At 45.8% G+C, this 14,173-nt stretch overlaps 1 protein-coding gene across 4 annotated transcripts in view; it reads left to right on the top strand.

Moving 5' to 3' along the window:
• The first annotated feature begins 645 nt into the window (after nt 1-645).
• Nucleotides 646-14,173, top strand: part of celsr2 (cadherin, EGF LAG seven-pass G-type receptor 2) — a 61,657-nt gene continuing 48,129 nt past the window's right edge. For all 4 annotated transcript variants that reach the window (XM_076757888.1, XM_076757879.1, XM_076757870.1 and 1 more), the window contains exon 1: nt 646-4,446. In XM_076757888.1, coding sequence (XP_076614003.1) covers nt 906-4,446 — 3,541 coding nt within the window. In that variant the 5' untranslated portion in view covers nt 646-905. The remainder of the gene's footprint in view (nt 4,447-14,173) is intronic.

The raw sequence follows: 14,173 nt of genomic DNA, 5'->3' as shown, positions 1-14,173 counted from the left end.
GTCCGATCCAGGAGTTCTTGCTTGACATTAAGTGGTGCGGGCAGAGGGCACCTATGAGATCAGCCATCAGAGCATGCAGTGCTTCCTTCTGCCATTGTAAACCTAAAGTTTGAGGAATGTGTGCCGGTTAATGAGTAAACCCTTTTTGGAGGTGATTGGTGGATATATGTTTGTCACTGATGAAGTTGTCTAGTTTATCTCTGCATAATGTCTAAGACCTCTGTTTGCCATGTGAGGTGTTTTATTTTTAGACTAACACAAGCCACTGTAAAGATAACACTGCCTGTCGAGCTGATGCACTGTACATATCAGTGGCGCTTGTGTAAGCAGCATTCAAACATGCCAACAAATAAGATAATTAAATACAATGTTGTTAAGGAAACTATATGTAATGAAAGTTGTGTTAATTTCATGAAACTTGTAGGAAATTAGCATTTATCTCCAGTGGCACGTTTGTCAAGTCCTCAGACCCCTAACAGAGCTGCCGCTCTCTCTCTCTCTCTCTCTCTCTCTCTCTCTCTCTCTCTCTCTCTCTCTCTCTCTCTCTCTCTCTCAGACACACACACACACACACACACACACTCAGGTTTATGATAATGAGGAGCCTCAAGGCGCAGGGGGAGCAGGAGCCATTTTTTCCATTCAAGCGGAGTTGCGCGGACGGAGCGGAGGTGCTGCTGCTGTTGTCGTAGCCGGCGTGTGTGAATGAGTGTGTGTGAGCCGCTCGAGCCAAGGTTACTTCGGTTTTACCTCTGAAAACCAGCCGGAGTGACTGGAGAGAAGTGCGCCCGCTGAGAGCATGGCTCCTCTGCAACAAAGGGAAACTCACAGGCGGAAAGTTTAAAGGAATCGGGAGTTGCAGAAATCCCCACTCGGAGACCCGTCTGAACACAAACTGAGGAGCGATGCACTTCGTTAAATGGGATTTGTTGTTGATTTTCTGGTGGTGTAAACTGGTTTCGCTGGCGCACTGTTTCACCGTTCACATCAGTGAGGATGCGGGGAGAAGGACAGTGGTGGCCGGCGTGGAGCGGGGCGCACGGTGTACTTTGGATCAGGTACTCGCCCCCAAATTCACGGAGCGGTTTCTGGAGACCGACGCGGCGGCCGGCATTGTGTTTGTTTCGGACTCTATAAAGTGCCCCTCGCTGCGCTTCAACCCCTTCACCCTGTACACTGTGTCTGACTGCACGGAGTCCGGCTACATGCACCTCCTCACCAGCCAGTACGAGGTACATGTTCACGGTAGGAACTGTTCGAACAAGCGTAAAAGAAATCCACAGTGGGACATGGAGGTCCTCAGTTTGTTTGGCAGCCACAGCCAGCACCGCTCAGAGTGCCACCAAGCAGGCTCTGCGTTATTTTCAGTGGGGGGGCTGCTGCCAGGAGCTCCGACCCGCTGCAAAGTCACCAACAGCCGTGACTTTTACTTCTCTGAGGGGGACTTGTTTGTGTCTGAGATGCTGTGCTGGAGGCAGGACACACTGCGGGAGTTAGACCTGCTCTGTGATGTACTCACAGGAAATGGTCTGAGTGCTAAAGTCAATCCCATTTCCATCCACTGGCGAGTGGGGCAGGGCCCCTTTAGGCAGGCCCACCTTGAGAAACTGTTAGAGAAGGCAGCTCAGTCTGATTCAGGGATTGTAAGCAGGAGGCGGAGAAGCATCAACAGCAGCCCCCAGTTTCAGCCCCCAATGTACCAAGTGTCTGTGGCAGAGAACAAGCCAGCTGGGACTCCAGTAGTTGTTTTGAAAGCAGTTGATGTGGATGAGGGGGAGGCAGGCAGACTGGAGTACTTCATAGAGGCTCTCTTTGATAGCCGCTCCAACAATCTCTTTGCTGTGGACCCTGCCAATGGTGCTGTGTCCACAGTAGAGATTCTGGACCGGGAAACGAAAGACACCCACGTGTTCCGTGTGACTGCAGTCGATCATGGCACCCCCCGACGCACGGCCATGGCCACCCTCACTATCACAGTCAGAGACACTAACGATCATGACCCTGTGTTTGAGCAGCAGGACTATAAGGAAAGCATCAGGGAGAATCTAGAAATAGGCTATGAAGTGTTAACTGTTAGGGCCACCGATGGGGACGCACCTGTTAATGGTAACATCCTCTATCGTATCATCAATAACAATGGGTCTAATGATGTGTTTGAGATTGATTCGAGGTCTGGTGTAATCCGCACCAAAGGTCTTGTAGACAGAGAGGAGGTTGAGGCCTATATGCTGTTAGTTGAGGCAAATGACCAAGGTCGTGACCCCGGGCCCCGCAGTGCGACGGCTACAGTTCACATTGTGGTTGAGGATGACAATGATAATGCTCCTCAGTTCAGTGAGAAACGCTATGTGGTCCAGGTGCCAGAGGACATGGCCCCTAACACAGAGTTCCTGCAGGTCACCGCCACAGATCAGGACAGAGGGAGCAATGCAGTGGTTCACTTCAGCATCATGAGTGGAAACACCAGGGGACAGTTTTATATTGATGCTCAGACAGGTAAAATGGACCTGGTGAGTCACCTGGATTACGAGGCGAACAAAGAATACACTCTAAGAATCAGAGCTCAGGACGGAGGACGCCCTCCGCTGTCCAACATCAGTGGCCTGGTAACGGTGCAGGTGCTGGATGTTAACGACAACGCCCCTATTTTTGTCAGCACCCCATTCCAGGCCACTGTGCTGGAGAACGTGCCGCTGGGCTACTCCATCATCCACATCCAAGCAGTGGATGCAGACTCTGGAGATAACTCCAGGCTGGAGTATCGCCTCACTGAAACCACACCAAACTTCCCCTTCACCATCAACAACAGCACTGGGTGGATTGTAGTGGCAGCCGAGTTGGACAGGGAGAGTGTAGATTTTTACAACTTTGGAGTGGAGGCTCGTGATCATGGATACCCTGTCATGTCCTCTTCTGCTAGCATTAGCATGACTATTCTAGACGTCAATGACAACAACCCAGAGTTCACTCAGAAGGCATATTACATGCGACTGAATGAGGATGCAGCCGTAGGGACCAGCGTGGTGACAGTGTCAGCTGTGGACCAGGACATCAACAGTGTGGTGACTTATCAGATATCCAGCGGAAACACCCGCAACAGATTCTCCATCACGAGTCAGAGTGGAGGGGGGCTCATAACACTGGCGCTGCCTTTAGACTACAAACTAGAACGCCAGTATGTCCTCACTGTCACTGCGAGTGATGGTACTCTCTTTGACACCGCTAAAGTGTTTGTTAACGTCACCGACGCCAACACGCATAGGCCTGTGTTTCAGAGCTCACATTACACCGTCAACATCAATGAGGACAGGCCCATGAGCACCACTGTTGTGGTAATAAGTGCCACAGATGAAGATACAGGTGAGAACGCACGCATCACATACTTTATGGATGACAGCATCCCTCAGTTTGACATCGACCCAGACACAGGAGCTGTCACCACACAAATGGAGCTGGACTATGAGGACCAGGTTTCCTATACGTTGGCCATCACTGCTCGCGATAATGGCATCCCACAGAAGTCAGACACAACCTACCTGGAGATACTGGTGAATGACGTCAACGACAACTCCCCCCGCTTCCTCAGAGACCAATATGTGGGCTCTGTTATGGAGGACGTTCCAGTGTTCACCAGCGTGGTCCAGGTTTCTGCCACCGATAGAGATTCAGGGCTCAATGGCCGTGTTTTCTACACCTTCCAGGGCGGAGAGGATGGCGATGGAGATTTCATAATTGAATCCACCTCTGGCATTGTTCGCACACTGCGCAGATTAGACAGAGAAAATGTGCCAGTGTACAACCTGCAGGCTTTCGCCGTAGATAAAGGTGTTCCTGCTCTGAAAACCCCAGTAAACATCCACGTAACAATCCTAGATGTGAATGACAACCCCCCTGTGTTTGAGAAAGATGAATTTGACATTATGGTGGAGGAAAACAGCCCCATAGGCCTTGTGGTTGCTCATATTTCAGCCACAGATCCAGATGAAGGCAGTAATGCACAGATTATGTACCAGATAGTGGAGGGAAACATCCCAGAGGTGTTCCAACTGGACATCTTCTCTGGAGAGCTGACCGCATTAATCGACCTGGACTACGAGACGAGGTCTGAATATGTTATTGTGGTCCAGGCCACGTCTGCTCCTCTGGTCAGCCGCGCCACGGTCCACATCAAACTTGTCGACAAGAACGACAACGTGCCCGTGCTCAAAAACTTCCAGATCATCTTCAACAACTATGTGACTGACAAATCAAGCAGCTTCCCCACCGGAGTGATCGGACGCATCCCTGCACATGACCCCGATGTCACGGACCAGCTCCACTACAGCTTTGAGGTGGGAAACGATCTGAACTTAGTCCTGCTGAACCAAAGCACTGGAGAGATCCAGCTGAGCCAGGCCCTGGATAACAACCGGCCCCTGGAGGCCTCCATGAGGATCTCAGTGTCAGGTGAGACTGTTAGATAACTCTTTGTAATTGCAGACTCCACCCAGTGAGTGAAAAATAGCCTCACTGAGGTGTATTCCTACTGTTTCCATTAGCGTGTCCTGTCTCTTCATTTACATTTTCACTTCACTTCACCGGATAATGGAAGTGATGATGACTTAAGATGATGTCTTGGCTTCAGCGTTCCAGAGTGATTCCCCTATAATAGAAATATTCATGAAGGAGGATTAATATTCACTGCAGGATATTTGTAAGCCACTTCACTCAAAGCCCAAAGATATATTGAAAGTATTTAAATTTTGTGAGGTATATTGTTTCATTTCGTTAACGTAATGGGGCCTCTGTAATGTTTCAGACCCCTCATTATGGAGCTTTTTGTTTACACAAGCCTGATTTAGCTCCAGCTATTGTTGAGATTTAAATAGCGGTCTGTCTGAGCACGTTTGTATCCTGTGGGATCCACACTCTGGTGGGCAGACTGATCATGCACCATAATTGCCCACTGTACCCCCCCGAACCCACACAATGAAAGATCTAATTCAATTACGGTGTATTTCTATAGCTTGTTTTGAGTCAGATTTAAGAGTTGATTCTCTCTAAGTGTTGTATTGTTTTACCGGCTTGCTGTTATTGTTCTACTTTCACAGAAAGGCTGAAATTCAAAAGCTCACAGTGTTTAATGCTGAGGATGATGGGTTGATGGTCTATTTAAAGACAGTAAGTGAGAAAAGTTGGATAAGATAGTAAATCACTGTTCAGTTCATTGGTTTGGACTTAATATGGATAGAAGGGTGACAGAGACCTAAAACAAGCCTGACACCTCTTTGCTATTCACGCTCTCTGCTGGTGTTGTATTTGCTAACCTGCATGTCTTAAACCGCCTGTGTTCCCTTCACCTTTAATTTGCATGCCTGCACAAATTACAGAGTTTTATTTGCACCAGAAATGTGACTGAACTTGAATTGCACCCGCAGAGTGTGGGGACGTGTTGTTGTTCCCCTCTGTTGGAGCTTATTTGACGCAGTGTGATCTGCTGTAAATCTGCTTTCTCTTTGACCTTGGCACAACCTAAGAGAGAAGGAAACAGAACCAGGGAACATTATTAAGAGAATGGACATCAAGGTTAAAGATGAAATCAGACACTTAACAAGAACAGCGAGGATTAGCTTGGAAAGGACCTTGGGATTTCTTTTGATTTGACTGAATGAGACAGTGGAAGTGTCAATGGAGTGACTAACAGCCTTAAGTGCTTTTGTATATGTTGATGAGTTGAAACTGAATAGCAGATACTGTATGGTTGGAGTGGGTTGTCGTTGTAATGGATCGGAGCTGAGCTTTGCCTCTCTGGAGAACAATAGGGAGCTGTCGATTCAGGGCCAGGCGCAAGAGCTCATACCAGCCTGTGGTTGGGGGCAACAGCTGTGACTCCACTAAGGACCAATTAGAGGCTGTGTCTCCCCAGCGCGTCCTGCACCTGCTGGGGTTTATGTGTCAGCACCCCTGCAGGATACAGAGGGTGATGGAGGGAGGCAGGAGGACGGAGGGGGAAGGGGTGGAGGGTTAAGTTGTGGTTGTGTAAAGTAGGAACATGTTGGAAAATACATTTGTACTGTAACTGAGCAGGAAAGGCATAAGACTGTTGGAGGCTATTGGAGGAGGAGATGGGGTAGGAAGATGAGCTCCTCCAATAGATGCTGCTGACCCCAATTTTCAAAGGCTTCTCCCTCCAGGGACCTCCCAAGTCTTTCCATTATCTTTGTCTTTATGCTGCCGTTTAAGAGGCCCCGTATGATGGACGATTTTTGATGGGCTCTTTTGTATGTTGTTGGACTGTGATTAACATCGTTTCTGAGCACCGCTCCTTCCACTGAAAATGGATGTAATGGTCCTAATGTAGCTGCACTTTGCTTGAAGTTTAAAGTGTTTCCTATGGAGTAGCTTTGGGAAGGTAACCTTTAATAATCCACAGATTACGATGATCTCCTTAAAGTTCAGGAATATAATCCAATGCATCGCCTCAACTCCCAGACGCACAGTAATTACTTTTAGATAAAACTGGACCTCATTTAGGCTAAAATTGTTTAGAAATATGTCGTAAAATGATTAACGTCAGTATAGTATTTAACTGATCAATTTTGTAATTAATAAAAAACATGTTGTTTGTTAATCCCTGTTTTCATTTAAATACCATGTCAACATCTTCAACATATTACCATTTGTGTCTGATACTGTTTATGCAGGAGCACACAGACATATCTATAACCTGGATAATCTAACAGTGTAAGAACAAAATAAGCACAAGTAATAATATTTTAAATCTGATCCAGGTATATATTAACTGGGAAATTTTGCTCAAGACCCCCCTAATGTCCCACCCAAAAACACTCTAAAGAAGCCATTCAAAATCATGAAAAATGACCCCGGAAGAATTGAAAAGACGGATGGTGGAGGGGATAAAGGACTTGGAGTAACAGTTGTACAGATGTGATCTGTTGGGTTCAATAAGTTCATGGATTTTTTGATGGTCTGGTGGTCACTAAAGAACCATTGGCAATTGATCCCTGCAACAAAACATGCAGATAAATCCCCTTTTTATATTAAAGGTGTTTGAACAGAATAAATGCTTTTTTTCCCCTTCAAACCAGTTCAGTAATTTGATCTTTAAACAGAGAATGTTGCTGTTCAGATGGACTCTTTAATCATTCAAAACCATAAGCAGGCACTTAAAAACACATCTGACAGCCACATAACTCTAAGATCCGGCAGCCTTATTGTGTATTGGCTGTGTGCACAGGCAGGCGTAAATTAGTACTGATAACCAATTAATTATGTTGGTGAAGGAGTCAGATTTACAGCAGTGGTTTGCAGGCATTGGGGCTGCCACCGAACTAAATTGCAGGACAGAGAATAATAAAGACATATTAGGGTGGTGTGTGAAGCAATTACTTTTGTACTGAACCCGATTTCAGATTTTTGACATCTGTTGAATACGAGCTTGAGTTTCTGACGTGTTAAAGAAGAAACTGACATATGTGATGATCATATTTGTCATGTGTCACTTCTATATTATGAGGGGAATTGTGCTCACGCTGCAGAACGAGGAGCCGGTCGTCGTCTGTGGGATTATATTTGCTGCATCTGTATCCTGGGATCTGTCAGACCAGTGTTGACATAGTCGGGCTAATCTACTGTTCCCAGGCAAGCGTGAGCCTGCATAAATAGGTGTTTGATGGCAAAGATTCTTTCCCCTGCTTTTCTTTCATTCTGAAAACCCTGCTAATTTCCCTTTAGGAAGTATAACTAATCTTCATTATCCCTCATTTTTGAACACCTTATTATGCTTGGTAGTTTGGATATGAAGCCAGTTTGTTGTGTCCTTTGTAGTTTTGTCACTACTATGATAATTTGTCAATTCCTGTGCATGTCTTGTACTATAAGGGGCCTCTGAAGGAGTGACCTGCTTTAATTTGAACCTCCTGTGTGGCACATGTAGAGTGCATACATTATTACAACTATGCCATCAGGACTCTTTGTCCTTGTTTTAATCAAAGTCTCAGTCCAGGCCAATATCAAACCCCACTTTGCAAACGCCAATGCGGAGATTTAACAGACAAACACGCCTCCACAACTAATGATGGCAGTTTGATTCAGCTCACATCACACTGCAGGTTGTACAGATGCTCAAATTACATGGTGGACAGCAGATATTTTCTCTCTCTGGTCACTGTCAGAAGGGGAGACCCTTTCAAGTATGAATCTAAAGTGGTGGTGGATGCTCCAATCAAGGGCATTGCACAAAATTCTGGACCCCGTACAAAGGCATTCTCTATGGGCCCCTCTCTTTATCCACTGCTGTTCATTCTAGTATCTTTGTGGGCCCTCCTCACACGAGGACCCCGTATACTCAGTCCCCTTTTCCTCTCCAATCCTATGCCCCTGGCTCCAAGGTTAAACTGCTTTGCTGTCAAACTTGTCCCAATTTGCTCTCATTCAGTCCAGCTAACTGGAGCAAACAATGAAGACATGGATATGTAATTTTTTTAAGGTAGTTTTTTTCCAATCAGACGCAGAATAGGTGTCAGTATGTTTTTGAATGTATTTTTATGTTGTTTCAGACCCCAATGCCGCCTTGCCTTCACCATCCTTGCATTAGATTATGCTGCAAGACTGGAATTTTAATGGAGCAGAGTCTCTGCTTTACTGTATAAGTACGAGCCAAGACATTGACAGCCAGTGTAATTTCATTATAATCTATTAAACCTTTAAGCTGTCTGTGGAGGGACTTTCTCAGGGGGTCGTCTTCTGTAACAGTAGCCCATCAAGCTGCACAAATCTGGTATATATTTCTGTGTGTGTGGGACGGGGGGGGGGTTCTAGCAGCTGGACAGCTCTGATTGCTTTTCTCCTAGCTGTCACATAATTGTTTCACCCAGGCCGAGTGTACCTTGGATTTCCGTGTTCTTTATGGTTGATGGATTTCTGTTTTCCTTATGGTTGATTCATAGCACTCAAAGTCACAGCTTGCAAGTGCTCGCCCCGTGTTTTGTGCGACTGGAGTCATCCGTAATGCGCTCCTCTCATTCTTCGTGCCTCCCTGGATGGCGTTAGTCACACTTGCAGGCTCGCTTGGAATGTTTGTAGCACTGTTTCTCCTCTTTCTCTCCCTTTAACGTCACCTATCACCTTGATCCTGTTTCTCTTTCCCCCTTTTTGTTGGCCTGTCACCATTCCCCATTTTTCTCCTATCTGCCCGGGTCTATAGCTCTCACCCCTGCAACCTCCACTGTTCCCTCCCATCATTTCAAGCTCCTCCACCCTCCCTCTTCACCCCCCACCTCCTCACTCTCTCTGTCTCTCCCTCTTTTGACTGTTGCCCCCCCCCTCTCCCCTGTGAAAGGAAGAATGCCTAAGAGAAATGCTTTGTTAAGCACCCAGTTGTCATGGTGAACCCAGCAATGCCTGAGAAATTCCTTGTGGGTGGGGATGAGGGGTAAGGTCCCCTTTGTGGAGTGAAGATGGGGGGGAGGGGAGGGACATAAAGTTCTAAAGAGCAACTGTCCCCCGCTCCCTCTTTCCAGTGAAGCATGTAAGGCTTTCTTTGGACCTGTAATGCTCCGAGACACACTGACCTGCCCTGCTGACTGCTTCCACCCTGTAAGCATTTTTACAGGACGCACACCTGGTAGCAGATCTAAACTTTCCATCCACTGTGTTTTTGAAGGATAAAGTCTAGCCTTGCATGTGACAGACTTCAGAGGCACCCGAAAGCTTAAAGCCACGGTGATATGATAGTGTCATCTTTAAGCTGTGTGATTTGTGACACGGATGCGCTCAGAGGGTATCTGATTACTGGCTGCCAGTTTGTTTCTCAGCAGCAGAACATCCTCCGGTGGGCCTCACTCCTCCACGCTTGGCTGCATTGAAGGTCCGGAGGAGCTGAGGTGGGGTGAGGGTGTGGGTGAGGAGGAGGGGGGGATGACATCATCTATGTGTTAGGAGGGGAAATCGCGTTTGGGATTAGGGCTGGTGCATCGCTGGGGTGAGACCTTGTTGTGCTGGCATATATCTCAGCGTTGTCCTGCATTGTCCTGGCTATCCCAGCAGACAATGGGAGTTTGCTCTGTTTGGGGCTGCTCCCCCCCCCTCCCCATCTGTCTTTGTGTCCACTTGTTTGCCCCAGTGCTGCTGTCTTCACGACATTTTCACCAGGCCTGTTATTCATCTATGAATTATCCTTTTTGAACCATCCTTTATTTACTTTATTTGCTGTACAGTCTGATGCATTTTTAAAGTCTTCCCTTCAGTGAATCACTGAGCAAGCGATATGATATGATAAAGCTCTAGTACTTCAACGACGGGTGCCTCTGTTGCTAGGGGGTACATGGAAAGATTATCGTGTAGGTCGAAAATCAAGACATCCTGATTTGATCAAAACATACACACACACACACGCAAAAACACACTTTGACTTTGCTGAAACACTAGACAGCTTGAAAACAAGTTACCACAGCATGAAGAAAAGTTGTAGAAAAATGGTTGAAATACAGGCAGATCACTAAGAGTTTTGGATAAATGGTTGAAGTAGTAAATATATGGTTGAAGTGGCAAAAGAGCCTCCATAAAAAGTTGACATAGTTGGCTAAAAATGATTCATAAATGGTGAGAATGCTAAAGGTCATGCGTCAATGGTTGAAATAGCTGCTTAAAAGTAACAGATACATGATTGAAATGGTTAAAATTAGTGGATAAATGGGTGAAATAGTTAACTAAAGGTAGTGGCTAATGGCTAATAGTGGCTAATAAAGGTAGTGGTCGTTGAAGGGGTACTCGAGGCTGGGAACCACTCATCTCGTACAGTACACAAAGTATTTTCTTCTGTGCAGTAGACAAAATACCAGATCTCCACTGAAGTACAGAAATGACTACCAGTACACAGTCTCACACTGTGAATGTGACAGATTATGTTTACTTAACAGGCCGTTACCTTTACGCTACACTGCACTCATTTAGTTTAGACCCAGACCAGAGATTTCACAGTGACCTGGTTTCATATGCTCCAACTCTGTCAGCATTAGGCTGTTAGACACGAGGGTGAGAGGTGTGACTGGTAGAGGTGGTGAACCGTAGCGGGCAGGAGCTTGAGATGTTTCATCACCGTCTAATTCATATGAACACTGACAGGAGGGCAGCGGGCTAACAAAACAGATGGTTTCTTCATGAGCTACTACAGCAGTATGATTGCGCTTTCACAGTTTGGTGGCACTGAGTGAAAGAGAGGGATGGATTCTTTTTTGTTTTTTCACCTCATTTGTTGACCCGAGCGGACTGTTTCCAGTTTGTCTTTCCAAAAATAATTTACTCGTGACAGCAATCACATGTTAAAGTGTCAGGATTAGTAGCCCTTCTGTTTTTTTTAGCACTAATATCAAACCTGGAATATAGCTTGAAGTTGTTGTCTTCTCCTTTTAAAAGCTGAACGACAAGGTCCTCATTGTGCTGCTGGATGCTAAGTATCTAATATCTATCAAATGACTATTGGTTCGTCTGAATAACGGCCTCATGCTTGGTCACGTCTCGGCATGCTAATGTCCCTTTACCACTGCACTGACAGCAGTTTTCCTTTTGATATGCAAATGATGTGATTGGAAGAGTCCAGATCCTTTTCTGCGGCTCTAAAGTCGCTTCACTATAGTGGAAGAATCTCTGGAATGTCCTCTTCTTGTGGTTTTCACATACAGCAGAGAAGTGTCATCAGGGGATGCTGCGGCAGGGTCCGCAAAAGAGTGCGAATGGCATCTTTCCAACACAGTCAGCTTTCCTCCTGAATGGAGAAATCAGGGGAGGGACTGTGGGTTTGTTCTGACTCCTCTGGATGGAAATCCTCAGGCTGACATTGAGCTACACAAGCAGTTTTCATTATTGCCTTCACAGGCTCTGTAGGAATTAATTGTATTTGTCATTATCATTACGGCTGATCTCTGTTTTTTTTAACTACTTAAGCTTAATTGCACTGCAGAAGAAGATAAAACATCCAGTTACAGTATTTATGGATTTTTTTTAATCAATGCACAAAAAACAAGGTCAGAGATGTATGAATATTTATTTAGCGTGTACATTTTTCTTTTCTGAAACGAACATACGTGCACATAGTTGCACAGTGGAATTGGTAATTGCACATTATGATGCTCAGTCTAATTTGTGTTGCCTGTTGTAACGGCCTTAATGTTGCTCAGATAACAGCAAATCTGCTGCGTAGGAGTTCGAGCATGCTGTCCATTCCCACCTCTGAGAGTGCAATTTGCAAGTAGGTTCTCTGTTGTGCATGAGCTATTGGCATTCAGATGTGTTTCATTTTGTGCTTCAGCTTTTCCCAACGATGGGACCAACAGTACACTCGTGAACCTGGTGGAGGTGAGGAGCTTTTTATCCCCGTCAACCACAAATCCGCCTTGGTCTGCTGTCATTGGGAGCTGAGCAGCGGTGCTTCAAGAATGTTTTTGATGATTACAGAAGCTTTAATATTGTCTCAGCTCTCGTGCCATCTTTTACCCTCCAGGCTGCTGATTTCTCAAATTCCTTGGCTTCTGAAGCGATGAGTTTTAGCATTTTCCAAACATTCAGTAAATTAGATTGGATAATTGTAGAGGGTGGATATTGTTTGTGTATTTTAAAGACACGGGTGAAATAAAGAAAAAAGTCAAGTTTAAATCTTATGTCCCTTTTAAGTTTTTAGTGTTTTAATACAAGAATCCCTGGGCACTGGGTTGTAGCTGCCACTGGACGCAGCGAAGTCATGACTGCAGTGATGTTTCTGCGGGTTTAATGTAGTGTTGGCGTTTTTAAGGCAGATTCTGTTACTGTATGTGTGACTTTTATTGGAATAAAAATAAATAGATAAGAAAACCCTGGTTGTGGGAGTGGGCCGTGGCCCTGGTTTAGAAGCTCTTCTCGGTTCCTGTTGGTTTGATGGTAATGTGAGCCGCTGTAGGTGGATGGAGGCCCGACAGGAGTCGTTAAAGTATTTTATGTGGAGCATGGTGGTGTTGTCAGCTTCGGCCGTTGCTTGTCTAGTCGGAGGGTCAGGAAAAGGGGAGAAGGTGGGGGGTGGGGGTGTGTGTGGGGCCCCCCGACCAGTCGTCAGGCTCCATTCAGGCAGCAGTTGAGTGTGTTTCACCTTTCAGGCCTGGTTAATTTAAGCAGGCTGCTCCTCAGACACATTTCACTGCACCCCTTTTGATCACCAGGACTTGAGATTCCAGCTTTTGAATTAAATCAACACCAAAGAAAGTGCACTTGGTTTTAATGAAGGAGACATCTGATAAGCTTGATCCAACAGATATTAGACCATTTTAAACAGTGCCAGAGCGCTGAGCCACTGAACTCCAGCATCATGATAAACTTCTGCTTCCTCCATCTTTAAGCCACATCAGCCCTCATTAGTGTCTCTCCAGGACTGATTTTCTTTCTTTCTTCTTTTCTGGGCTGTTAATTGAACCTGAGCTTGCTGAGGGGAAGATTAAGCCTGTTGTCCTGCTGGGGTGCTTTCTGTTCCTGCATGTCCACCTGAGGTCCATTCCCATAAAATCCCAACGATCCAAGGGCAACAGAAAATGCTCTAAAAACAGTCTTCAGCATTAGTTTGGCACTTGAGCCTCATTTTTCATTTTCCTCAGTGAGGCCACATGGAGAAATTTAACAAGCTTGACTTTTCTTTTGTTTTAAGTTAGTGTGTGTTGGAACAGCTGGTGCTCCAGTTGTCTTCTGTGGTTTTAAACTAGTGTTTCGACCTCGTCTGATTTCACTTGTGACCCCATGTTGACGCGTCCTGGCACCTGTAAGGTTAACTCTCAGACCGGCCATAAACATGTCAAGGTGACGACACAACTGATTCCTGAGTGTGGAGGGCAAAAGCTTCAGACGGAACAAGTGAAATGTAATAAATTAGTCAGTGTCACACACGCATACACACACACACACTCATGCACACACTCATGCACATACAGCAGCAGAGCCACAGTAATTAATGTATGTGATTCAAGGCTGTTCCAAGGGCACAGTATTTAATTCTAATTAAATGAAAGTGTGTCTTGTTGTTGGCCCCACAGGGATTGTACGCTCTCAGGTCACATCTCTGTGGTTTGTTTGCTTGCTGCGTGGGATGGATGTGTTGTTTCTCTGTGACCTTGTGTGGACTCTGCGGTTTGCTGTTTGTCAGCAATATGCAAACCTG

The sequence above is a fragment of the Chaetodon auriga genome, chromosome 2 (genome assembly GCF_051107435.1).
Source record: "Chaetodon auriga isolate fChaAug3 chromosome 2, fChaAug3.hap1, whole genome shotgun sequence".
NCBI classification, from domain to species: Eukaryota; Metazoa; Chordata; class Actinopteri; order Chaetodontiformes; family Chaetodontidae; genus Chaetodon; species Chaetodon auriga.
The sequence above is the reverse complement of the archived record's forward strand: the minus strand, read 5'-3'. Positions and strand labels throughout refer to the sequence as shown.